The sequence below is a fragment of the Bubalus kerabau genome, chromosome 6 (assembly GCF_029407905.1).
Source record: "Bubalus kerabau isolate K-KA32 ecotype Philippines breed swamp buffalo chromosome 6, PCC_UOA_SB_1v2, whole genome shotgun sequence".
In the NCBI taxonomy this organism is placed as follows: Eukaryota; Metazoa; Chordata; class Mammalia; order Artiodactyla; family Bovidae; genus Bubalus; species Bubalus kerabau.
In genome coordinates, this window is record NC_073629.1 from 34,400,144 (window position 1) to 34,427,334 (window position 27,191).

The window sequence follows — 27,191 nt, forward strand, 5'->3', positions numbered from 1 at the left end:
TCTACCCCCTCCCCAGGATGTTGTTGCTGCTACAGAAAAATACTCTGAACATGACACAGGCCTTGGGCCAAATTCCTTCCAAACCTGAAGCTCTTCTTTGGGTAAGTAGACTGTCACAGTGGGTTTTTTGCCTATGGGCATGGAGCTCATTTTAGGAAGATCAGCATGGATTGAGCACCCTCAGTGCACTCTGATCATGATGCCTCTTTGAGGCTCTCCAAAGCATCAGATGCAGCAGCAGGGATCTTCCCCCTCCACACTTCAGTCTTTGGCCTGTCTCCCCAGAATCACTAGAGTGTGTTGAATCTGCAGATGTCACATTCAGTGGTCCTTATCCAGCCTGGCCCACACAATCCAAGCCAGGCCTGGATGACCTCCCCTGGATGTCTGGTTGGGTGTGTGAAGAACAAATTTCTAGCCTCTTCATCCAAGAAGGTCATATTAGGCAAAATAAGAATGACGCCAAAGCCTGTTACCAGCTGGAATGATCAATGCCCAGATGTCACCTGGGCTAATAATTAACCAGGGGCCTGGAAGATGCCCAAAAGGTGGGCAGGGAGAAAACATATGGGTTACAAAGGGTCCAAGCCAAAGGAAGACAGTGGGAGGGCTGACAGTCTAGAAGGGCCTTTCCCAGAGGCACAGATGGTGGGCACTTTGCCCAGGAGGGGCCTTTCTCCTTTCTAGTAGATTCAGGGTTAGGAGAAAAGCTGAGAGAGCAGAAGTCTGTCATAGGCACACCCCCTACCCAGTGCCAGACTAAACAGTCCTGAGGGGAAGAAGGCAAGGATGCTAAGGCCCTGGGGACCTTCAGCCCCAGGCTGACACAAGCTATCTGTGCAATAAGCATCTGTTAAATGCCTACTAGGGTGCGATGTGACAAGAGAGTGGACTTGGAAAACACTCAGACCTGGATCCAATTCCAGACTCTGCCACTTATCAGCTGTTGTCACCTTGGCCAAGTTTTAAGTTTCTCTAAGAAAAAAAAGAGGATATTCACACCTAGCTCATGAGGTTGTCGTAGGGTTGAATGAGTTGCATTTTTATAGAGTGCCTCATGCATACTAGGTAGTTGATCAGTGAGAACTGTTCAACCTTGTTTGAAGCACTGAATAAAGGAGAGAAACAGACTATGCCATGTTTCTTGAAATACTTCTATGGCTTCCTCTGCCTTAATCATCCTGCAGGCCTGCCAGGATGCTTTCCAGGCCTGCCAGGATGCTTTCCAGGCTAGCACAGTCCACCATGCTCCCTCAGCAGTCTAGCATACTGGGGGGTAGTTCCTGGTCAGCCCCCTTCCCAGAAACTGAACCAGGAAACCAGGGAACAAAAGTGTTGCTCTGGTAAACGGTGTCTTCACTGGGGGCTGGGGGGACTTGCCAGGAAATGTGGGCTCTTTCCCCAGGGCTGCCCCGAAGCTGACCTGGGCCTCAGGCTGCCCAGGCACTGCTCACCCCCTAAGAACTTTAGCTCCTCATTCAGGGGGTCATCAGACACCCACCTAGGCCCTGCCCAGACCCCAGTCCTACCCGCACCAACCCCTTCCTTGTCATGGCTTGCAGTCTGCATGAGGTTAACCTCAGCTTCTTCCTGGTCGCCTCTGATTCACTTTCCTGGCTCTGGCCGGATAATGGTTTGGGGTTTGGCTGGACACTTCTGCTTGTATACTCGAAGCCAGAGTTCCTGACCCTGCTGCTAACAGGCACCCGCTGCATCCCTGGGCCATCCCCCACTCTGTTTCCCACCTGTCCTGCCCTTTAGCCAAAAATCCTTGAACTACAAGGTATCTGAATCTTCACCCTGGCAGGAAGTGCCTGGCTCTGCTGCCTTCTGCTGAGTACAATCAGGGTCTGGCAGCATCCTGGGTCCCCAGTGCCTGCCCAGAGAGGGGCTGTGTTTGACCCGGGCACCATGGGACCAGCTGGCAGCATAGCATCAGAACGTGCTTTATCTGAGGGCAGCCTTTGGAGTCCTCAAGGTGCTTTGGGGTTCAACCCTGCATTTGAGCCTCAGATCAGGTATTTTGTTTTTCATTCGCAAAATCATGTTTGACTCTGCGACCCCATGGACTGTAGCTTACCAGACTGCTCTGTCAATGGGATTCTCCAGGCAAGAATACTGCAGTGGATTGCCATTTCCTTCTCCAGGGGATCTTCCTGACCCAGGGATCACATCCACGTCTCCTGCGTTGGCAGGCAGATTCTTTACCACTGAGCCACCTGGGAAGCCCCAAATCAGGTTTATCTGTATTCTTAAATCAGTTCTAAAGTTGAGGAGAAACCTGAGGTTCAAAGAGATTAAATACTTCCCCAAGTTCACACAGTTAGGTAGGAAGAGATCCAAGCCAATGGCCTGAGTTCTTTGGCTCTGAATCTGAAGTTGATAGTGTTCCATAGATACAACTGAAGCAGTGCCTGCAGCACAGGAAGCCCAAGAAAGGCCTACTGAGATTTTTGGATATCTCCTGGGGCTTCCGGAAAGGAAAGTGAGGAACATGGGCATTTGTTTGTTTATTTGCCAACTCTGGCTTAAAGGCCTTGAAGTATGCATTTTATCTCCTGCACAGGGATCAGTTAGGGTTTTAACAGCCTCATCTCCAGCAGAAGCTGGGGACACCTGCTGAAAATATCTCCTCTGCTAATGAGTTGTAGTCATTAGAAATACATTCCATTTGACTAATACCAGGAAAGCCCCTAGAAAAGGTCACCATTAAATCTGGCCAGAATTTACCTTACTATACTTTTGTTCATGCATTCAGTATTACCTGTTTGATGCACATTTATTGAGCACCTACTGTGTGCCAGATACTCTCAGGCACTGGGATGCAAGGAAGGATGCAGCACAGTCCCTGCCATAGTCAGTGGCCTGGTGGGACAAATAGGCCCTCAGTCTGTGGGAGCACAGGGGAGGAGGGAATTGAGCCAGGGTGGGCCTCCAGGATTTGGGTCAGGCTGGGAAAGCTTCTCAGAGGAGGTGACTTCTAAGTTGGGACTTGAAGAAAAAAAAATATGAGTAAGTTTCTTCCAAAATCTTTTCTGAGGCGCTTTGGATAGAAAAGGAAGAGTTAGCTTAAGAGAAATGATGAGAGACAGGGTGGTAGTGGGGACTTGGGACACAGAGAGAGGTAACTGAGTTGCCTGGATACTTGGTTTCTGGGATATTCACTTGGTGCCCATTCTTACCCTAAAACCTTGGTTTCCTAAGTCCGGGGACCCAAGCTTTCATGCAGTGCTGTCCAATATGATTTTGGAGATGATACGAATGCTCTGTTTCTGTGTTGTCCAACATGGTAGACTCATGTGGCTATTCAAATTTGAAGTGTGACTAGTACTACAAAAAAACTGAATGTTTGTTTTTATTTCAGTTTAATTAATTTAAACCCAAATAACCATCACATTAGATAGTGAAGCTCTACATGCTTCTGATTCTAAATCACATGTGAATCCCTTGAAATGTCTTGGGAAGCTTCTGAAGCCTGGTGCCTGAGATTCCAGTTTTGTTGATCTAGGATGGGGCTTGGGTACCAGTCTTTTTGGAAACAACCCAAGTGAGTTTCAGGAGAGCCAGGGTTGAGAACCATTGATTCAATACACTTAGCAGTGGGAGGGGCCCCACCCCCGCCCCACCTTGTCCCAGCCTTGCCCGGGGTGTGTGTTTGGGCTCTGCTGGGCCTTCAGTCACTCTGGACCTTCCCAGCACCCCGCTGCCCCTGAAAGGCTGCATCCTTGGTCTCCTCTCCAGAAGGAAGCTCAGGACTTAGGGCCACTCACGAAACTTGCTGGCTCTCTTTCCTTCTGCCTACCTCACCTTGTTCCCAGTCCACAGACAGGGCTCATTCACCTCAGAGCCTGCTAGGACTGGACAGTAGAGCTCAGTGGTCAGGGAGCCTCATCTTTACAGGGCCCTCGGGCCTTGGACAGAGCCCAACCAGCTGTTTTCTTGGGCTGGGCTAGGCTGTGCTGGGGCAGAGGCTGGTGGCCACGCATGAGGTTTGGCTGGTTTTTGTCTGTTTTTCCTACTAAACAGATATGCAGATGAATGTGTTTGAGACAGCGATAATGCAGGAGGTTTTAGTAACAAGAATGGAACTTGGAGACAACCTTCCTTCCCCAAGTATTTTGAAAAATGCTTTCTGAGCTGGAGCTCCCCCAGTAGCTACTGGCCACCCCCCCTTTTTTGCCACCCACACCCCAAAAGCAACTTTTTCCATGACTCACACATGGCAGCTTGTGCACTTCTTTTATTATTAAATATAAAAGCAGCTTCCTATTTTTTAAATAGATATTTAAATGACTTCGTATAAAATAAATCACCACTTCCAAGTATAAAAACAAAATCTCACAGTGTGTGAGCCAATGTTCCCTCTCAACTTTCTCAGAGAAAAGAAGGGTTCCTGTGCAGGCAGCCGGGTAGCCACCCAGAGGGGCTGCAGGGGCCCCTCCCACTCCTGGGTCACCAAGAGCGCACAGTTTCTGTGATGGGTTGGATTCGCTTTCTTGATCTTTAAAATACTATATGTTCAAGGGGTGGGGAGTGAGGGAGGAATGTTTTTTCTGTGTTTTTTTTTTCCCTTCCACTTTTAAATACAGAGTTTTTTAGTATCAAATATAGAGTCTGTGACTAGGAAAATGGGCCTCCTGGGGAAGTTCTCCACTGCCCTTTCCTCAACGGATAGCAACAGGGCAGGCAGGGACCAGAGGACCCTCACTTTCAAGGGCAGGAAGGGAAGCTCATAGGCCCCGGTCCAGCGGCCAAGTCCAACAGGATCTCTTGGTGGAGGGCCCGGAGCAGCAGAAGAGGAGGGACACAGTAGCACAAAGGCTGAAGGCAGTCTACTGGCCTGTCACTCAATGCCCAGAACTCAGAGTCGCAGCCCCTGGCCTGTCGAGGGAGCTGAGGCCCTCAAGGCAGACTGGAAGCAGCTGCCTGGACTCTCCGAGTCCCTCTCCCACCCTGGCTCACCTGGTTACAGAGATGATGCTAGTGAGGGGTGGGACGAGAGCAGGAGGGGGTCCCTGCTCCCAGGTTCCTGATAGGGACACCACTCAGCCCAGGTGTCTGCTGATAGCAGCCTTTGGACTGTGGTGGGAGCAGGGGCCTGGACAGGGAAAGAGGCCAGCCAGGGGGATCGGGGGTGCTGACCCCTTGCCACACCTCAGGGGCAGGCCCTCAATTTCAAAGACCTATTTGCCGTCAGAGCTCGCCCTGCAGTCTCTCTCTCTGTGTCAGTCCCTCCCCTCCTTCCCTCCCTCCCTTTAATCATGTCCCTCTTGGGAATGTCAAAGTGCAAGATGCAGAAACCTGGGTGAACAACGCAGCCTAAAGACCAGCTCTGGCTGCTAGCCCCGGGAAGTTCTCCCACCCTGATCCATCCCAGGGAGTCAGAGCCGGGTCAGCAGAAGGTCAGGGCTCAGGGGCTCCCTCAGTTGACAGGCGACAGGCGAGGCCGGCTCGGGCGCTCAGTGCAGGAAGCTGGGGAGAGGCTGGAGGAATGGGAGGACAGACAGGTGTTTGCTCTCCGGGATGGATGGGGCAGGCTGTTCAGCAGGCAGGTTCAGTATTCACAGTGCGATGGTTTCCTTCAGAGGAGAGGCTCTGCACGGCCTCCTAGAGGAGCTCTGGCAGGCCTCGGGGGACGGCGAGGCAGAGGCCAGTGCTTGGTCTTGCCCTGGGCATCGCAAGCCAGGCCAGGCAGGTCCTGAGGGCCAGGTTGGCATCCCCTCTCTGCCTGGCCGCTGGCAGAGGGCACTGAGGCAAGTGGAGGGTACAGACCCGCTCCGGGCGATCAGTGCAGACCAGCAGGCCCAGAGGCCTTCTCTTCCCGTCTTCTGGGCTACATGCCTTTACGGGAAATCCAACAACGCTGTCCCGCCCTGTGAACCTCATGCTCCTCTTTCTGGAGACAAGTCCCTGCTTGTCGGTGCTGGGATCCCTTGGCGGCAGGCAGGTCCTCTGACACGAGGGTTCTTCCATTCCTCAGTGCCCACCCTGCTCTCCCATGTCCCGTGGGCCTTCGGGTCCCTAGAGGGGAATGGGCAGAGGACACAGCCCCTGAGGGGCAGAGGGTCCCCAGCTGGGCTTGGCAGCCTTTCTTAAGCGGATGGGAGCCTCCAGGGCCCTTGATAAATATCAGCAACGTTGGGGGCATCCTCCAGCCCCTCTTAGTCAGTCCAGAGTCTGAGGGTCAAGGGCAGAGGAGCCCCAGCCTGGCTGCTCTGGTCTGGCCCTGCTCTCCCGAGTCCAGGAGCTCTCATGGTGGGCGGGCCACATTCCCGGGAGAATGGTTGGGGAGGGGTGGTGGTGGCCGTCCCCACAGTTTCTCCTCCCATGGAGAGACTGTCCTGTGCGCCCAGCTGTAGGGGAGAGAAAGAAAGGCTGTCAGCTGAGTGGGAGTCAAGGGAGGGGTCGCTGAGGACATGGGTGGGCGAGCTAGAGCGTTCCTGTGGGCTGCTGGTGGTGCTGCAGACAGGACTTCCTCCCATCCTTTCCCTAGCTTTCCCCGCCACCCCAGACACCGCAAGGGCCCTGGGCAGCTTTCTCTGGCGGCAGCCCAAGCCGCTGGACAGACTGGCCTTACCTCCTACCTCCTCCTGAGGAACCAGGGACCACAGTGGGAGGTAACATGGCATGGCAGAGGTCTGAGCAGAGCTGGGATGGGCATTACTCAAGTGGAGGGGTCTACCAAGGAGGGAAGGGGGCACTTGAGTGTCCTTAGATGCCCATCCCCCCCCTCCCCCTGCCCTGCCCCGGCAAGACCATCTCACTATCTTTGGTCTAAAAAAATCAAGAGTGAATCCTGCTAACTCTAGCAAAGAAGAGGAATTTCTCATTCCCACTCCACACCATTCATCACAGAGGTCATCACACACAATACTCAGGGCAGCAGAACAAAGGTATCTGAAGGGAAAGAACTGGAGGAAGCTCCAGACAAGGAAACTCCCACCCTGCCATTTGGCCTGCTAAGCCCTAAGCAAGCCAGCCTCCTTCCGGATGGGCCAAGGGACTTGCCTCCCCACATCATGCATAGGAGTCAGGGCCCTGCTGTCTCCAAGCCTTCCCCCATCCTTGTCCTCAGAATGCTTTGTTCCCAGAGCAGAAATCCCCTGGACTCCATCCAACAGTTTGACTTTGGACCCTGTGCGGAGCTTCCCTCCCTGACTATCCCTGGGCCCTACCAGCAAAACCCGTGATGGATAAGGAGGAAAGATGGGACCATAGCTTCTGGCTCCCAGCCCATTCCCATGCTCTGGAAGGCAGGCGGGGAAGACCATAAACTGGACATTAGCCATGCTCGGTATGGCTGGGCCACAGGCCCTGCTGGGGCCAGAAGGGAAGAATAACCAAGTGGGCAGGCCCCAGCCCACTGCCCCTATTTCTTGGTTCCTTGGAGTGGAGGGGTCAGGGTCCACATTTCCTTTCTGAGGGTCCCTCTCTCATACCTCTGCCTCTGTGTTTCCCTCTCTCATTAGGGCAGCAGTCTTCAGGTGGCCCTAAGGCTCCAGCTGCCTGGCCTGGAGACCACTTTAGGGCAGGATCCAAGTAGGGGTCTGTATGTGGCCCTGGCCCTGGATCACTCTCTAAGTGAAATCTTAAGGGGAGGAAGAAGAAAGCTTGGGAGGGCCTGAGATTAGGCAGGCAGAGGGCCAAGGCTGAGGAGGGAGGCGGGAGACCAGTCAGAGGGTGGTGCAGCATTGAGCCATGAAGTCCCCAGGGACCTTGTTCCATCCTCTGCTTGCCAGTTCTGAGGGGCCTGCCTCATTCTCACAGCCCTGCCAGTGTCCCATCTGACCCATTTGAGTCCACCTTACCAACGAGGTGGACCCCAGGAAGTGTTATCTCTTTCACATGTGTTCCACATGTGTTATACCTTAAAGAAAGAAAGAAAGTGAAGTCGCTTAGTCATGTCTGACTCTTTGCGACCCCATGGATTGTAGCCTACCAGGCTCCTCCGTCCATGGGATTTTCCAGGCAAGGGTATTGGAGTGGGTTGCCATTTCCTTCTCCAAGGGATCTTCTTGACCCAGGGATTAAACCGGGTCTCCCACATTGTAGGCAGACACTTTTACTGTCTGATACTGTTCTCTAAATCGGCTTTTTGAGCATTTGGCAGATACCCTATCTCTCTAGAAGTGGCCCCGACCTGTCATTCTACACATGAGAAGGCCCTGAAGTGCTGGCTTGCATTTGGCATGGGGTGTGACTAGAAATGTGAATGGGTTCTCCAGCTAGTCAGCCAGCCTGCCAATCAGCAATTTAGGCAAGCAGCCAGCTAGTCAGTTAGCCAATCAGCTTCATCAATCAACTAGCTAGTTAGGCAGTGACTAGCTAGTTAGTTGGTCAGAGTCACCTATCCAGTTGGTCGACCAGTCAGAATCAACTAGTTAGCTAGTTAACTGGTCAACCAGAAGGCTGGCCAGTTAGAGACAGTCAGCCAGGGTCAATCAGCCAGTCAGCCCTGAAGTCAATCAGTTAACATCTATTGAGTTCTTAGTGTGAAGCATGAAGAGGCCCTTTCTGTTTAGGACTCAGGATAGAAAAGAAAATGCAAAAAAAGTAGAAGACACAGTCCCTGTGCTTTGGGGGCTTACAGACTCCTTAGGGGTACTCATACACATAAAGATTTTAAAAATGTATGAAAATAAACAACATCCAAGGAAGTACAAATCAATATAGCAAGTCAAATCCAAAAAAGATGAGTAGGAACTAAAGGAGCAACCAGAGGATGATGGAGACCATCAGGAAGAGCTGATTCCTGCACGCTGATTGTGGTTTGAGGGGAAGGAAGGGAGGAGGGCTGTGGAGCGCCTGGAATTGGGGCGCCAGGCGTGAGGAGTGATAAGAGTCACATGTTTATCAAATACATGGGTGAGGACAACAGAAGACACTCACTGATGTGCAGGAGACACGCTGGGAGGGCTGTGAATACAGAATTAGGATTCAAAACAATTTCAGTTGGCTCGGGTGAGGGGCTGACAAAAACCAACAAGGTGGTTTTTAACAAGGAGGAATATAAATTCCTGCACACTGGTTAAAAAAAATTAAGTTCTCCAAGTACAGGATAGGGTCCACAGGTTTAGGGGAAATGGAACTGCGGGGTTCAATAGACCACAAGCTTAACATATGACAACAGAATGATGTGGTGGTTAAAAAACCAAAACAAAAGAGCAAGGCAGTCTTAATTGGTACAAATAGAAGAACACTGTCCATATCAAGGAAAGTTACAGTCCCTCTGAACTCTGAGCTGGTCAGACAATATCGGGGAGCACTATGTCTAGAGCTGAGAATCACATTTTCAGAGGGACATTGACAAACGAATGTGTCCAAAGGAGGACGACCAGGATGATGAGGGGTCTGAAAACCATATCATATAAGAGATGTTTGAGGGACTTGGCCACACTTAGCCTAGAGAATTCTTAAAGGGGACATGGACACATGAGTTTAAATATCGGAAGGCTCTCATGAGGGAGGATGGGGAGGGGGCAGGAAGCCAATTACGTTCAAATAAGGAAGGACTTCCCCACGGTGCTATTAGGGCAGGGCAGGGAGCTTGCCTGTGGCTGAGAGTGTGTAACCAGAAGCTGGCTGACTTCCCATCAGGGATGCAGAGAGGGGAGTCCCCTCTGCAGTGGGATTCTAGACCAAATGACCCCCGAGAGCCCTTCTAGGACCATGCTTCTATGGCTCCATGGATCTAAAAGCAGGAAGGCAGAAAAGGTCTTCGTTGGGAGGAAGGATCCAATCAGGGTGCACACAGAGAAGAAAATGGCAAGAGTTGTGTGTGAGGGGCTGCTGCTGGAAGAGCTTGGGAGCCAAGCTGAGAATGTTGAGCTGAAGTGGTTGGTGATGTAGAGCTGCTGAAATTCCCCTGGAGGCTGAAGACTTTACACAAACAGTTTGGTTGCTCTGGGATGAAAGATGGCAGCAAAAGTCGAAGCTCGATGCAGAAATAATAGCCTGATTCAGAATTAACAGTGCCTGGCCTCAGATGGGGTGGAGAGAGTGAAGTGGTGATGGGAGGCCTGAGGGCCCGGGAGCAGAGGGTTGGCCAGACTTGGTGACGAATGAAAAAGAGAGTAGCGGGGAGAGAGAGAAGGGAGTCAAGGGTGGGAGCCTCAGGGAAGTTGGTGGTGCCATAAACAAGTTAGGGTGAGTGGAAAACTTGGGTGTAACCAGTTTTAAGGTGTGGAGAGAGATCCAGATCAGAGTCTTACCTTAGGATTCTGTCTACACTGGCAGCTCCTCCTGTCTGTCCTCCTCCTGGGTCAGGAGGCTGTGGGCAGAGCACAGGGCTGGTGTAAGACTTCAGCAGAGGTCAAGGAGTGAGGGAACCCCCAAATCCTCACCCATATGCTCCAGCCCTCTCAGATTTGGGGGACCAGAACTGCCTAACCCTAAGAAGAAACTAGGAAAAACCCCAGATATCTAGGGAAGAAGAGACATGCTTCCTTCTTGCCACCCACCCCTGCATCCTGTTCTGAGCTTCATTTCCTTAGAGCAAGCGGCAGAATGTCTCCTCCAAATCCAGATGGGAAATAAATGCCAAGACAGCCTCCCCTCCCCCATGCCTACCAGAGCCCCCTCCCCCAAACTCTCACCTGCCCTCTGGTTGCTCCATGGGAGAATCCACCATCTGTGGCTCTTGATGGCTCTGGGGACAGAAAAGAGCTGGCTCACTGAGGAGCTGGAGGAGGCTGGGGGCCAGGGTTGGGGGCCACGGCCCCATCCTCAAGCAGGGCTGCCCTGAGGCTCTCTGAGAGAGCCAGAGGGCCAGAGGGCTTCCAGAGGTCTCTCCTGTCCTGGGACTCCTTACCCCCCAGCTCTGCAGTCTCTGGGAATGCCCTGCCCTGCACAGGCATCACTTTCCTCCTCCGTCTCCCTTCCGGGTTCTCACCATGCTGTAGCCCAGGAAGAATGACTCCTACTCCTCTGCCCTCATCCCTTTGGTCGATCTTGCAGCCTGAGCCTCCCCCATTCTTGAAGAAACCCTCCACTTCAACCTCCTATTCTCTGTGCTCAGTCAACTTCCTGTCTCTCAGAGCCTGAAGAACCCAGCCTAAACCCAAGTCGTCCTCTGCCCTGCTCCTGCACCAAGGCTGTGCCCCACCCCACGAGATGCCCTCCTCTCCCCCATGGGGCTCTTCTTACCCGCCGCCGCCGCCTGTAGAACAGGAGCCCGCCGACAGCCAGCAAGACCAGGATGATACTGGGCACCAGCAGGCGGAAGACAAAACCAGGGAGCTGAGGATCGGAGGCTTCCTTGTGCTGCCTCTCATGGCCTGTGTCAGTCAAAGGAACGGAGTTAAAACGGGCTGGGGGCCTGGCCGCCCCCTCACTTGCTTGTCCTCCTTTCAGCTCTGCAAGGCTCCTCCGGTCCCTGGTGCTCCTCCTGCCTTCCAGCTCCCCAAGGGACAGCACGTGGCCCCAGGAATGGCTTCTGGGGAGCTTTGGCTGAGAAGAGGGGGCGGAGGGACTGCTGAGGCCTTGCGGGTGCAGTGCTGGGGTCTTGGCCATGCCTGGCTCCTGGTGGTCTCTGGGCGAGGCAGAGGGATGTTCTGTCTTCTCAGGCGTGTGACTCCAGGCCTCAGTGGGTCTCATGGGGCCCAGTGTGGGCAGGTATGCGCTAGTTGCATCCACAAGCCGCTGCCCCTTTCCTGATCCAGAGAGTGCTGAAGATGCTGGGGGGGTGTGACTGGGGCTGGCAGGCTCTGCCTGGACACTGCGTCCTCCCAGACTGTAGAAGGAAAGCTCTGCCCCTTGGGGTATAGGACCCTCACTAGCCTCTCCGGAGGCCTCTTCCAGGGCCATGTTAGCACCCAGCAGAGAGTCAAGAACGTCTTCCATCCCAGTGACAGGGGCTCCAACCGAAGGGCCGGGCTGAGGAGAATCTCCAGTGGGGCGGCCCTCAACGCGTGGGGTCTCTGGCGACTCAAAGCTCTGGCAGGTGCTCCTGGGTGGTCGCTGCTTGGCACTGCCCGGGTCCACTGTGCGAAGGGCCTGCTCTCTGGGCAAGAGGGAGCTGCTGTCTGTTGCCTCAGAGTCAGCCCAGGTCAAGCCAGCCATAGGGGCTGTGGAGGGGGTGGGGGACTGCTGAGGGGAGACAGAGGCCAGGTCACTGCTAGGGGTGGCTTTGGGGTACAGGCAGTTGCAATCAGGCTTGGTCACCACATCTGAAAGAACCACAGAGAGAAGGAGAGAGAAGGATGGGGAGGAGATAGAGTCACCAGCCTCCAGCACAGCTTTCCCAGAGGGATGGAGAGGGGGTGTGGGTCTGGGGGGTTCCCTCAGGCCCTAACTCAGCCCTGGGGCTGAGGTGAGGACAGGACTGGTGCCAATGCTCATGACACAGGCTTTAGACAGGAAAGAAACAAACTGCAGGAAAAGAGCAAAGAGTGGGGTTTAGACACACAGGTTGGGGGATGGGGTCAGGGAAGACCAGAAAACTGCCCTTTCTGGAGATCCAGCTGGCCAGACGCCAAGCCAGGGGTGACAAGAGCCAGCCAAGATGTTGAGTAGTGGCCTCTAACACAAGACACCCTCAAGCCCCAAAGACACTGTTGGTTGGAAAGCCGCAAGGTGGGTTCATGCACAGCAGGAGGCTACGCAGCCACGCCCACAGGCGGGAACAGGCTGGGGCTGGCGTGTGGCCAAGGCTTGAGGCCTTGGGGTTGAAGCGACGAGACTGGACTTGGCCATTGGCCGGTCGCAGGGCCTCAGCCCTTGCCTCGGGGAGCAAGGTTGAATGTAGGCGGGTACACGTGGCACAGGACGCAGAGACGAGGACAATGCAGGGTACATATGTGCGCAGCTGGGCCAGCACTGCCAGGGTTTGAATGATGCTCAGACTTCAAATCCAGTCTTGTCCCTTGAGGGGACACTCAAGGCGTCCTGGGGACTTCTGGAGCCAGGCTATCCTGGTGATTCACAGCAGGGCTCCTGGAGCAAGCCCTGACTCCTGGATGGAGCCTCTGCTCTGTCCACGGAACCCCCCATACGTTCAGCCAGCCTGCAGAGCCAGTGGGAAAGCTGCCATGCCTACAGGGCTCTCTGAGAGGGCCCCCTTTTCCACTCCCTGATCTCACAGCCACCAGCTTGATCCTTTTTGATGCCTCAACATGCAGACATACGTAGGTGTGCATGCACACACATGTCAGAAAAGACATGTGCCTAGGACCACTCAGAGGTACACGAAGCCACATATGTACACAAAACAAGCACGTCTACATACACAGGAGCACACGAGTAGCAGCCAGGCTGACTCCCAGGGGTCCCTCCAGCCTGATGCACCACCCCCCCCAACCCAGTGCACCTCTGTTCCACTCACCCTGCCCCAGCCCCACACTTGCTGGCCCCTTCCGTGCTTACCATGGCTGGAGCATTTAGCAAAGCTGTTGTTGCAGTTCTTGCTGAAAATGTTCCAGTCCTTTTTAAGGAGATTTTTTGTTTCATTAAAGACATTCTTGATCTTCTCCAGCAACTGGAGAGGTGTCTCATGGAATGTTCGGACACAAGCCTGGAAGGAGAGCAGAGCCCCCTTGATGAGAATAAGCACTGATTCCATGTCTCTAGCTGGAGAAGGCAATGGCATCCCACCCCAGCACTCTTGCTTGGAAAATCCCATGGACGGAGGAGCCTGGTAGGCTGCAGTCCATGGGGTCACTAAGGGTCGGACACGACTGAGCGACTTCACTTTCATTTTTCACTTTTATGCATTGGAGAAGGAAATGGCAACCCACTCCAGTGTTCTTGCCTGGAGAATCCCAGGGACGGGGGAGCCTGGTGGGCTGCCGTCTATGGGGTCGCACAGAGTCGGACACGACTAGAGCGACTTAGCAGCAGCAGCAGCAGCAGCAGCATGTCTCTAGCTTGTTTGTCAAACTCCCTTGGCCTTTCTCACATCCATCTTCTTTTTCTCTTGTTTTCTCCCTGCTCTCTACCCTGGTTTGTAGGACCCCTATGTCCTAAGGTGGTGAGATTTATCATTTATTCATGGCTCCATTTAACACATAGTTATGTGCCAGGCATATGATAACTACCTGGGAATCGTGTAATGAATGAGAGAGAGGTGGTCCCTGGCTAAGTTGGACATTGAGTTCATCAGGTCCCTAGCATTGTTACAAATGCAGTGAGTCCTAAGAAGAATTATCTGAGAGTATTTAACAAGGGGAACTAAATGAGGGCTTGGGGGAATTCCCAAGGAACTGACTAAAAGATGAGCAAGAGTTAACAAGGAAAGGAGGTGGGGTTGGAGAGAGCTGTCCAGGTGGTGGGAATAGACTGTGTAAGAAAGAACCTGAAATGTTAAAAGATGAAAAAGAAGGCTAGAGTAGGCTATAGCACAGCCATCCAGGAGGAGAGTGGCCAGAGATGCAGCGGAGAGAGGTCAGTGAGGACCAGGTCCTGTGGGGCCCTGTTGGCCATGTCAAGAACCATTAACCTTATCCACAGAGCAAAGAAAACTTCTGGGGCATGCTGGGGAGATGGGTGGAGCCTAAGACTCTAATCCTTTAGAAAGAGCATCCTTTGTGGTGAGGAGAAAGGCCTGGAGGAGGCGTGGGGCTGTGGGTCCTTCTCCGGCGTTGGTGTATCTTGACAGGAGGGCCCAGGCTGTCCCAGTCCTGTGTGCTGAGCTGCTAGTTTCTCTTCTGCTCATGGGACCTAGGCCCTCCACGCCCACTGGGGCTCTGAGAACATCACACTCCAGGTTTTCCTTCCTCCCCTTGAGCTGCTCCATCTCAGTCCCCTTACTAGGCTGTCCCCCTCCACTTGACTTTCACAGGCTGGCATTCCACTCACCCCCAGACACTGTGCCCATGGCTTCATGGCATCTATAGCCCACCTGCTGATGGCTCCCAAGTCCTTCCTTAAACTGAGCTGCACAAGGAAGAATTATGGGCTTTACTAGGGACTGAAGTCCTTGAAAGCACCACTGGATGCCCAGGGGCTGCGCACAGTAGGTCCTCAGTAAATGTTTATCAGATAAAGGAGAGAGGAACACGGGAATGGGAAGCCCTGGGCTTGGTTTCATTCCTCACCAACTCAGCAACACTGGCCAAAAGAACTTTCCAGCTTGGGCTCATCTCATTTGTCAAATCAAAACGACAATCCCTGCCTGCCTCCCTGCCAGGGCAACTGTAAGGAAGAGGTGAGCTCTCTTCCTCTTGTTTTTCTTACAAAATATCTGTGTTCTTCATACCTCACCTCATACGTCACAGAGAAAACAAGGACAGAATGTCCTGGTGTCTACCTGTCTCGACAGAGGCAGTGGCTTTTCACCTTCCGAGCTCTGAATCCCTCCCCTGCCAGCTCCTCAGGAGACCTGTTCCTTTAGCTTCACCTGCTCCCTACTCCCAGCATCCCTGCAATGTGCAGGGCAGGTGGCTTACTAAAATACAGATTCCAAGGCCCACCCACAGACCTAGTGAATCAGACTTTCTAGGGGTACATACTGGGAATTTGCATTTAAAAGTTTTTTTTTTTAACTAGAAGTTATTTGAGTTTTTATTTGTTTAAAAGGAAAGGTGTTTTGGAATTGGAAAATTTTAAATGAAGACTTCCTTTCACTTTTATTATTATTATTATTATTTGCCACACCATGCGGCATGCAGGATCTTAGTTCCCTGACCAGGGATCGAACCCACACCCCTTGAAGAAGAAGTGCGAGTCCTAACCATGGGACTGCCAGGGAAGTCCAGGAATCTGCATTTTAAACAAGCTCCACAGATGATTCTTATGAACCTCAACCCTGGAAAACCCACAGATCTAATACTTCTCTTATTTAAAAATCTTTCCTCTCTCCATCCCACCCTCGCTCCAGCTAGCTCTCTTTTTCTTCATTTTTTTTTTTTTTTTGAGCCAGGTTCTTCCACAGTGCTGTCTCCACTTCCTCACTCTGTCCACTTGCTCTGGCACCTGCCCCCAACATCCATTGCCCAATCTATCAGACACTTTTCAGCTCTTCTCCTGCTTGATGTCTCAAATCCCAGTTGATAAAGGTGACTACTCTTCCCATCCTGAAACGTTCTTTTACATGGGCTCAGTGATCCCATGCTCTCCTGGGTTTCCTCCCACCCCTTATGCTGCTCTTCAGTCTCTTTTCCAGGCCCCCTTCCTGTGCCTGACTTCTAAATAAATGCTGAGATTCCTGGGCCTGTTTCTCTTCTCACAGTTGGCAATGTTATGAAGACCCCTAGCTTCACAGATGACCTTCATACCGACACTGCTTCCATCTGTCAATCACCAGCCAAACTCCAGACTCGTACATCCACCGACCTAATCAACATCTCCACTCATAGTGTGCCCCAGCCTGGAACTCCTGCCCTTCTCCCAAACCTGCTCTGTCCCACTTCTGCATCACCGGAACTCTACAGGCTGCAGACACAACCATTGTCATTCTTCTCTAAACTCAGAAGGTGTCCCTTGGCCTCACCTTCACTGCACAAACCTAGTCCAAGCCGCTTGGACTTGCACCTCCTGCTGGCTGCTCAGCCTCCATCCCTGATCCCTACACACCCTCCCCAGCACAGCAGCCAGAATGGTCTCACAGCGCAAGTTAGACTAGGTCCGTTGGAGAAGGAAATGGCAACCCACTGCAGTACTATTGCCTGGAAAATCCCATGGATGGAGGAGCCTGGTAGGCTACAGTCCATGGGATCACAAAGAGTCAGACAAGGACACGACTGAGCAACTTCACTCACTCACACTTTAAACAAAATCCCACCTTTTTTAGACCCAGCTGGGAGACACAGGCTCCCACCTCCGTGGCTCTCTTGCCTTCACTCCCAGGCCTTGGCGATGCCAACCATGCTGGGAGGGCCTGAATGTGCGTACTTAGGGCTCTGTGCCCAGCGTTCTCTACTCTGGAGCACTCTGACCACTTTTCATGCGTCCTAACTCTTACTCATCTTTGAACCTTGAGTGAATACCTTTTTACTCAGAAGCCTTCCCTGTCTCTTCTTCCCCACTGCCTTTTAAATCCGAGTCCCATTTCTCTCTTCTGGAGCCCCACATACTTCTCCTTCCTGGCTCTCTCCCTCACCTCCTCTGGTCTTCCCTTTCTGGTTTGCTTTCTGCAATGCAGTTATTGCCACTTTACTTTTATTTTATTTATGTATCTTGTTAACTGTCTCACCACCCTCACACCAAGCTCCATGAATGTGGGGAATTTTGTCTGATCACAGCTGTTCCCCAGAGTCTAGAACAACAATACATAATAGACACTCTTCTTTGTTGAACGAACAGTCTTCATGGGTTAAAATTCTATCTACTCGTGTCATTGTTTAGTGACTGGCACCCTCATTTAACTATAAGCTCCCAGAGGCTGGGAACCATGTAGTTCCTGCTCACAAGGAACATCAGCAAGGCCTAGTACTGTCCCTCCTGCACTGTGAGTCCTCAGCAAAGGTTTGTGGAATGAATACGTGAGTGAGAGTGCAAGTGAGCCATGACCTGGGGTGAGGCCAGTGAGCATCCCTGTGCTTACAGGCAGGGATGGTACCACCGCAGCTGCCCTCTGCCCTCTCTCCCTCAGTGCTCCCAGCTCCAGGGCCCTCCTACCTTGTCCTGCTCATCATAGTCCATGGTGAAGCAGCTCTTCAGCCTCAGAGAGAGTTCCTGGAGCTGGACGATGACTTTGGCATTGGGGGTGTTGTCTTTGAAGCGCATGGTATCCTCCATTATGTCTTGCACCAGGAGAAATGCCTTCTTAAGGTAGCACACGGGATCATCCTGGAAAGTAACAACCTGGAGTTTATGACCTGGCTGACGCCACCTGGGAGCTCAGGCTCTGTGCCGGAGACCCACCTCCCAGACAGACTGCTCCTGAGGAGAGGACCATCCACTGCAGAAGACAGAGAACACTGCCCTCAGCTGGCTTTCACTCTCCCTTGTTGGGATCTGACACTACTGGGGATTGCATGCCCTACTGATTCCCTTCCTTAGAGGGAAGGAAATGTGGATTCTGACCAGAGTGGTCCTTGGATTTCTGAAAGGTGAGCTCAGATTGAAGGTGCATAAGTAGAGTGAGTTCTGAGGAACTTCTCTTTGTCTGTCTCTGACCCTCTTTTGGCTTGCTTTCACAAGAAGCTCTTTACCATATGGCTCCTTCTAATCCTCCCAGCCACAGGGGTAATGGAGACTACCCCAGGGTCCAAAGAACAAAAACCCCAGGGTTTTGTCTCCCTAAAAGGATGGTGGATGCCTCAATGAAGACTCTGCTTTAGCTCTGTATTCCTAGTACCTGGTCCGATAGGTTCCTTGTAGCAAATGCTTGGTGAGGTGGGCGTGAGCAAGTAAGTGGAACACTGAGGTTACTCCTCGGACCGTGAGATTGGTCTCCAGTTCTAATGGAAGTGTATTTGGGTCAGGTGTGCAGAAGCTCAGAGATGGGAGCAAACCCTGGCCATAATGGTGATTTTGTATCAGGCAAGAAGATAAATAGATGTGGCATAAAGGCTGGGATGGGGACAGCTGGAAAGGCATTACAGGCATCAGAAAGAGCACGTGCAAAGGCTTGGAGGCAGGAAGAAACACAGAATGGGGTGGTGGGTTGGGCTGTGTGATGGAGACTGGAACTTGTAAACCCAGGCTAGACAACCAAGGCTTTCCCCTGGAGTGAGGGGGTTTCCAGGCTCAGGAAAGGCAGTGAAGATAACAAGTTGTGGTTCAGAGCGCTCCCCCCAGTGGTGGGATGAGGAGTGCACTGGAGGAGAGGAGGCCATTTAGGAGGTTCTTGAAATTGTCCAAGCAACTGATGGGGTGGGGCCCCAGAACCCAGAGATGCTGAGGAGTAGAACCAGCATCACTCGGCATCTGGTTGGGGGTTGGATAAGGAAGAAGAGGGAAAGGTCTGGACTGATCCCCTTGGTTGCTGGTCTGGCTGTTAGATGGAGGTGATATCCTTAAGCAAAGCATGTGACCCAGAAGAGGTATTGGTTTGCCTTAGGCCTTAGAGCCTGCCTTCCTGGGTTCAAATCAGACCTCCACTACTTCCGAGCTATACCCTTTCATAAACACGATGAGTGAACCACGTAGTTGGGATCAAAAGTGCCTGACACATTGTAAGACTTTGACATGTGCCAAGCCAGGAGAAGGGCACCGCAGGGGACTTGAGCCCAGGACACTGACCAACCCTGGACCCTGGCACCCCAGACTTGGGCACCCAGGGGTCCTCACATGCATACCCTGTGCAGCTCTAGGATTTCTCCTGCCCACATACACCCACCCTGGTAAGTGCATACATATGGGCCCATGGGCTTTGTAAAGAGCCATAACTCACCAACTGCTCCTGGTCTACAAACTCGAAGGAAATTTGGCACGAGGTCTCCATCTGACTGTCAATCTGTAAGAGAGAGCAGGCTAGTGGTGGCAGGTGTCTGCATTTCCACTGAGCTTGCCTAAGAATGGGGACTAGAGTTTTTGGATGGAAACTAGAGTTTCTGGGGTTTGATCCTCATCCACCTCCCCAAACCATACGTGAGATGACAGAGCTAAGGCTAGGGGAAGACTTGTGACTTCCATATGGCCAGGGGAGGGCTGGAGAAGAACAAGAAGTCTCTGTCTTATACCTCCTACTTTATGAAATCTGACAGATGCCAGTTTGTTATAAGGAAGAACTGTCTAATACAGGATAGAGGACATAATCTCCTGTGGGAGGTAGTGAGCTCCCTGTCCTGGAAGGAATTTAAGCAGAGTTTAGACAAGCTCTAGGAATTCAGGATATATACGGACTGGGGCTAGATGCCCTTATACCTGCTGCTGCCCTTCAGAGCTGTGGTTCTGTGATTCTGAGCCTCAAAGAATGCAGCGATTCTTGGTCTACTTTGTATTGCTATGGCAGCTACATACAGGAGGAAAAGCGCAGGGGGTAAGAGAGACAGGAGGCCAGCCCACAGGCCCCAAACTCAAGGCCCTAGAGCTGACCTTAGCCAGTGGGGCTCCATCCACCCTGCCTTCCTGGCCAGAGGGATGGCAAATTCTCTTCTGAGCGGGACAGCAGTCATGATAGCAACCTGATTCTGCCTGTTGGGTGAACTCTGGGAGTTGGTGATGAACAGGGAGGCCTGGTGTGCTGCAATTCATGGGGTCGCAAAAAGTCGGACACGACTGAGTGACTGAACTGAACTGAACCAAGTTAGGAATTGTTGACATCTCTGCTGGCCTGATGAGGGTGAGGCATGGGCTCCTTCAAGGCCTGGGTGAGCGGGCCATCCCAGCCCCAGGGTTCGGGCAAGAGCCAGGGAAGTGTTGGGATAGGGCTGGAAGTCAGCTGGGAGCCTCCCTTCCAAATCTGGCTGAGGCCCTGGTGCCAGGCTGGCGGCACATCTGGGAGTCCAGGAGCTAGAGGCAACATTTGGACACAGAAGGCAGACTGGGCTGGCTCCTCAAGGGAAGCATCCCATCGAGGGAGAGCAGGCTTTACAAGCCTTTTCAGAGTCCTTGATGGACATTCTAGGCCATCATTAACCCAGGTAACCAGCTAGAAGCCCACCCTGTCCCTTGCCTGCAGGAGAGCTGGAGAGGGCTTCAGGATTGGGGGTGGGGGTGGGGTCAGAGGCATTGACTTTTAGAAGGTCAATGAGAAGAACATCCGTGGAGCTAGTGGGAGCCACAAGCCACATCCTGCATGGCTGTACTCCTCTGCCTACAACCCCCTCTTTGGCCCTGTTCCCTACCTCCGTTTCCCCAGTGGGGAGAAGCTGGGGTAGGCAGGGCCACACACTCACCAGCTGCTGCAGGAACAGCAGGTGTCCATTCCCAATCATGTGGCTACAGTTCTCCGACACCTCCTCAGTAGCACCATTGCTCACCAGGAGACAGGCCAGCAGCAGCAGAGGGCCCAGCCATGTCTGTGATAGAGAGGGCATCATTTCTCCCCAGCTCTCTCACACTCCCCAGGAACCACCCTCCCCTGCGGAGGATGGAAAAACAAGGATCTCAGACCTACAGTGCTATAGGCTCGGCCTCTCATCCCAGAATACAGCATTCCCAAAGCCACCTTCCTCAAGATTTCCTAAGAACCACGCACAACCCTGCTGTTCCTTGATAACAACCCAAATGTCACCTCCTCCAAGAAGCTTTCCCAGATTAACCCAGGCCAAGCCATTCTACACACTGAACTTCTAATGAGGACATGGGAGTTGTGCCTGCCAGTCTAAATGCCAGTCACATGGGAAACTCCTCGAATGCAGGACTTGCTTCTGCCCATTATTCTGACTCTGCAACATGAAACACTGAGCCAGGCATCTTGGGAGCTGCCCACTCCTCTCAAGTTCATGTTCCTACACTGGCTGGCTTCCACACTTGGAGCCAGAGACATCTCTCTGGGCCCAGCCCTTCCTCCTACCTGATTCCACTCATGTCTGGCTCTGCTAATGGAAAAACCAGGGGCCCAAACTCAGTTTCACTGGGAACCTATCCCGCATCACAGACCTTTGGAGCCATAGGGCTGTGTGTCAAGAAGAGCCCAACTGATTAATCAGAGGCAGCAGTGCCAACTCTAGACCATCCCTGGCTGGCACCTGCCTATCGGAGCCCCATCAGGCCCTGCATCCAGCCTGACAGCTCTTATCACTGCAAGAACATTTTCTGAGATCTCTCCCCTCTTTCAGCAGCCCCCTGATCCAGTAGCTGCTTGTCCCCAGAGTGATGGACGAGCTCCTGACACCCTGTCATTCCACTTCCCTCCTTGCCAAGGTCCCTTTAGCCCTCTCCCTGGCTCTAGGTAACCCCTTCTCCAGCCAGAGGCAAAGACCCTTGGGCTGTCTCTCCCCAGCTGGATGTCGCCTCCTGGCACGTCTGGGGAAATGCTGTCAGGGTGGGGTGTAGGCTGGTACCTTCCTGGGTTCTGGGCTCTGCCTTTTAATTCAGATGCTGAGACGAATAGTGCAAACAAATAGCACACTGGAGGCTGTGAAACAGCCCACAACAACATGCTGATTTACATAGAACCAAAAGCCTAAAATGTTTGTCAGCTCTTACCAGGGAGAAGCCCTGGCTGGGCTCCAGGGAGGTTGCAGGGAGGAGGGGCCACAGTAAGACCTTCAAAGATTGGGGGGGTGGGGGGGTGGAGAGCGGGGGCGGAGGGGGTGGAAGGGGGGAGTTGATGTCCGAGAGAGGAGGGGGAGGGGGGGGGCTGGAGCAAAGAGGCTCAGGATGGCCCAGTGCTGTTCAGCACCGGGGTCTGATGAGGGTCCTGGTCTGACCTGGGAGAGGGATACTGTTGGAAGAGGGAGAAGAGTCATGGAGGGAACACTGGGCTCTGTTGGGTGGTTAAGGAGGGAGTTCTGGGTGGGAATGGCTGTGCCAGCCCTCAGGAACCTGCACTTCAGGACCCACGGGAGGATACTGGGCCATGCAGAACGTATGTCTCTGCCCCAGACTGGTTGCCCCTGAGGCTCCAAGCCTCAGGTGTCAGTGGTTTGGAGGAAAGGGTCCATGGGGAAGGGGATGCTCAGAAAGACAGCCTTGCCACAGACAAATTAAGATATTGATGTTTGAGGGCAGCCAGGAGAGGGCAATGCTTAACCCCAAGGGCTGCCTGGCTTCTGGGGTTATTTCAGGCATCAGTGTGGGGAGTGTACAGCCACCATGTGGGAGGCTGACTTTGAAGGTGGCCAAAGGGGACCACCCCTGCACCTGGGGCCTTGACTTGGCCTAAGAGGAGGAGCTGGACAGATACCCAAGGGTTAACACTCTAGCTTGTGTCTGGCTGGGCTGGCTCTTCTCCCCACTCCTTTCTTCTTCCCACCCACCAGCTTTGGCCTCTGGGACAGCCCTAGGAATCTCTGCTTCAGGCTCAGAGAGACTCTGGGACATCTCAGCCCAGCCACCCATCCTCACCTGCTTCTCACCCTGTCCCAAATTCCCCAGCAAAATGGTCCCTGGAGAGACCTTAGCATGAGTGGACCCTCAGGCTGCCCCTGTCTAAAATCAGCTTCTTTCCTTCCACATTTACCTTCCTCCTCTTTCTTCAACGTCTCACTTCCAGCCCCTATTTGTCTTGTTGCCTGTCACCTCACCCTTCCTGACTTCCTCTCCTAACCCCATCTCATCTCTTTCAGCTGGCTCTTCCTCCTCATGAAAGGCTTGTCCCTATCACCCTACTTGCAACCTCCCTCCCTTATCCTCTGAATAATTTTCTGCTTCTCTCGCTGCACCCCACTCCCCCATCAGGTTTCTCCTCTAGAATTCCTCAGAAGCAAACCCATTGGCAGACCACTTACTGTTCATTAATGGAGTCACTCTGCACCATCTAGCAGCTGCCCATGGTTCGGGCAGGGCAGTGTTGAACCGCCCACAGCCCCTGTCCACAGTTCTGCAACCCCAAACCTTCCTTCCACCTTCTCTACCATCATCAAGCCCAGGAGCTTCCCGACTGACTGAACCTGAATCTGCAGGAAGATCCATAGCCGGCACCAGGCAACTCTGGTACCCCCATCCCCCACAAAACAGACTTGATCCAGCCACCCAAGTGCCCAACAGTTCCGGTCTGTGAACTGGAACAAGTAGTGGCTTGCCCAGCTCCTTCCTTCTGCCTTGCGTTCTATAAGCTGGACGGCACCTGAACTTTCCCCATTCAGAAGCTCCCACTCCCCAGCAGGACCTAGAAGCATGCGTATGGCCCGTGTGGAATGCCCACTGGGCAGGCGCCACCCTCAGGCGCACAGCCATTCCGCCTGTCCCTTGGCGGTGAAGAGAGTCTAGGACGGAGCTTCTGCCCCTTGACTGCAAACCCCTCTCCTTTGCCCGCAGGTGGCTCTGTGTGCTTCTCCCTGCAATGGGGTAAGCAGTCTTCCCTTCTCCAAAGAGGTGCCGCAGCCCCTGGAGCAGCTGCAGGGCCGCTTCTGGTCCCAGCCCCAGCGCAAGAGGGGCCTCGCGCAGTCGGCGTGCAAAGATGGGCCCGGTGCCGGGGGACGGAAGAGCCTCGGCAGTCGGCGCGCGCTGGGCAGTGGGCTCCGAGGAGCCGCGCCGCGCCGCCAAGCTCCAGTCCCAGCCCGGCCCGGGCCCGGTGCTGCGGCGATCGCTTACCGTGGGAGGGCAGCGCCCGGCGGCGCCCCGCGCGGTCATACGGGCAGCTGGGTCCCGGCCGGGCGCGTCGGCCGCCCTCGCTCTGCCGCTCGCTGTCTTGATCTCTGGCCTCTGCAGAGTCCGCGCCCTGGCCGAGGGCCGCGCTGCTGACCCGGGAGTGTAGAGGGACTCGCGGCAGCGCGCGGAGCACCCAGACAAACTTTCACTTTCCCCGAGCCGGGCTCCACTGGCCAGCTCCTCGGCACAGCCTTTTAAGCGGACTTGTGAGGCATGTGGTTTATGGGAAATCACCTTGGACAGGCGCCAGACACACACACACACACACACACACGCACACACACACACACACGCACACACACACAGGCGCGGGCGCACTGACACAGACACACACACTCCGGAGGCCCACTGAACGCCTCCCCGCCCCCACCCAGCGGGCCGGTCTTCTCCGTTTGTCTTCCAGTCGCCCTGTGTGCTGCGCTCAAAGCCAAAGCCTTCAAGAAAGTAACGCGGGCTCCGCCGCCTCCCGCCCTCCAGCGCGCGGATTTTGGACAGAGCCTGGTCTTTCCTTCCGCGCTCTCCAGGCGGATCCGGTGCGCGCTCTCTCGTTCTAATATTTGTCTCAAGGGACTTTCCCTCTGGGTCTGAAAATTCCCAAATCTGAGCAGGAAATGGCCTAAGAGCAAACACCGGAGACCGACTGCGCTTGCTGCGGCACCTTGTGGAGCCTTAGTCAGCAGGTTTGGGGGCAGCCCTCTCCTTATGCAGCCCCCAAAGCGCCCGCCCAGGCTCTGTCTTCTCTTCTGGGGGCAGGGTACAGGCAGAGAGGCTACTACCCGGCCAGAAGGGGATAAATTGTGTCCTGTGACGGGGGCTGGGACACTCTGCTGTGTCCCAGGAGATGCTTCCCACACCTGACCTGCAGGTGATGTAAACTCTGGCTGGAACCCAGGTTCCCTCCTGAGCCTCAGACCTAGGGAGAATGGCACCCAAGCCCTACAGTTCCCTGATGCTTTTGAAAATGCATTTACTGAAATGATTAAGCTCATTTTGTCTCTATATGAAAATGAATCTAAATGAGGCTAAATAGGACGAGCCTGTTAATCATAATGTCAAATTCAAGAGCTTTTTCTTTCTTCAATTCACTAGGATTCAGTGTTTCAGTACCTTTGTGGCTCCACCCACCCCCAGCCCCTGGGAAATATGTGATATGGAGCCATGTCTGGAAGGGTCATCTCCTGTCACTTATTCCAGCCCCAATTAATAATTTTATAACTGCTTGCTCTTATTAATACTGGTACCTCTGTTTACAATGCTCCTTTCCCAACTTGTGCTTAAGGCAAACACCTCATCTGTCAAGGCTGAAGTCACATACACCACATCCTTCACCAGCAGAGCCTTTTTTGACTCCTCAGGCAGATCAATGATTCCTGTCCCTGTGGTCTCACTGAATTTGGCTCCTTTCTCTGTAGTTTCTCTGATAAATTGTCATTCATTCATTGTCCACAATATTCTAAAAGTGTTTCAAGGGGTGCTGATAGCTATATTCTGGAGCATCAGACTGAAGCTTCAGCCGCACTGAGATTGAGACTTCCTCCAAGCTGGTCCTGTGTTTCAGTTCAGTTCAGTCGTGTCCGATTGATTCTTTGCAACCCCATGGACTGCAGTATGCCAGGCTTCCCTGTCCTTCACCATCTCCCAGAGTTTGCTCAAACTCATGTCCATCGAGTCGGTGATGCCGTCCAACCTTCTCATCCTTTGTAGTCCCCTTCTCCTCCTGCCTTCAGTCTTTCCTAGCATCAAGGTCTTTTCTCATGAGTCAGTTCTTGGCATCAGGTGGCCAAAGTATTGGAGCTTCAGCTTCAGCATCAGTACTTCCAATGAATATTCAGGACTGATTACCTTTAGGATTGACTGATTTGATCTCCTTGCACTCCAAGGGACTCTCAAGAGTCTTCTCCAGTACCGCAGCTCAAAAGCATCAATTCTTTGGCACTCAGCTTTCTTTATGGTACATCTCTCACATCCATACATGACCACTGGAAAAACCGTAGCTTGTCTTGTGTTTATCTCCAGATTGAAAGTGCCCAGCACATACTTGGTACCCAGTTGATAGTGACTGAATCACATGAAGCCATTAGAGAATAATTCATTCATTTGACAAATGTGCACCATGTGGCTACTACGTGCTGGGCACTGGGCTACACCTGGGAATGTAATGATGGACATGTCGGCATATCTCTGCTTTCACGAGTTTGGGAGTAGTCAGAGCTTAAAAGGTGTGGGGCAGCCCTGGATGCACAGAGACTTGAAGAAGGAAGGCCTGAGACTGAGCCCAGCCAGAGGAAGGAGGCTAAGGCCTTACTTCCCCTGGGCATTGTCAAGTGGTTCCAGTACAAAATGATTTAAGATAGATAACATGTTGACACGACTTGTTCTTAAGACTGATAAGAGGTTGGAGGAAGTGATGTGACGAGATAAACCTCTTGTCTTGTTGTTCAGTTCAGTTGCTCAGTCGTGTCTGACTCTTTGTGACCCCATGAACTGCAGCACTCCAGGCCTCCTTGTCCATCACCAACTCCCAGAGTTCACCCAAACCCATGTCCATTGAGTTGGTGATGCCATCCAACCATCTCATCCTCTCTCCTCCCCTTCTCCTCCTGCCCCCAATCCCACCCAGCATCAGGATCTTTTCCAATCAGTCAACTCTGCATGAGGTGGCCAAAGTATTGAAGTTTCAGCTTCAACATCAGTCCTTCCAATGAACACCCAGGATCCTTTAGGATGGACTGGTTGGATCTCCTTGCAGTCCAAGGGACTCTCAAGAGTCTTCTCCAACACCACAGTCCAAAAGCATCAATTTTTCAGTGCTCAGCTTTCTTTGTAGTCCAGCTCTCACATCCATACATGACTACTGGAAAAACCATAGCCTTGACTAAACTGACCTTTGTTGGCAAAGTAATGTCTCTGCTTTTGAATATGCTATCTAGGTTGGTCATAACTTTTCTTCCAAGGAGTTAGCATCTTTTAATTTCATGGCTGCAATCACCATCTGCAGTGATTTTGGAGCCCAGAAAAATAAAGTCAGCCACTGCTTCCACTGTTTCCCCATCTATTTGCCATGAAGTGATGGTACCGCATGCCATGATCTTCGTTTTCTGAATGTTGAG

The 27,191-nt window shown here is 52.9% G+C and overlaps 1 protein-coding gene across 2 annotated transcripts; it reads right to left on the reverse strand.

The window, feature by feature from the left end:
* Positions 1 to 4,131: 4,131 nt before the first annotated feature.
* Positions 4,132 to 24,612, reverse strand: CSF1 (colony stimulating factor 1). 2 transcript variants are annotated; one of them, XM_055584799.1, is made up of 9 exons: positions 24,025 to 24,612; positions 20,721 to 20,843; positions 19,274 to 19,336; positions 17,554 to 17,724; positions 13,363 to 13,510; positions 11,146 to 11,276; positions 10,596 to 10,648; positions 10,212 to 10,270; positions 4,132 to 6,353 (listed from the first exon to the last, which is right to left on the reverse strand). In XM_055584799.1, the coding sequence occupies exons 1-8, from the start codon at positions 24,061 to 24,063 to the stop codon at positions 10,225 to 10,227; spliced, it is 774 nt and encodes a 257-aa protein (XP_055440774.1). In that variant the 5' UTR covers positions 24,064 to 24,612; the 3' UTR covers positions 4,132 to 6,353; positions 10,212 to 10,224. The 2 variants fall into 2 exon arrangements, with proteins under 2 accessions (XP_055440774.1, XP_055440773.1); XM_055584798.1 differs by having other exon boundaries at positions 11,146 to 12,167.
* Between the last annotated feature and the right edge of the window lie 2,579 nt (positions 24,613 to 27,191).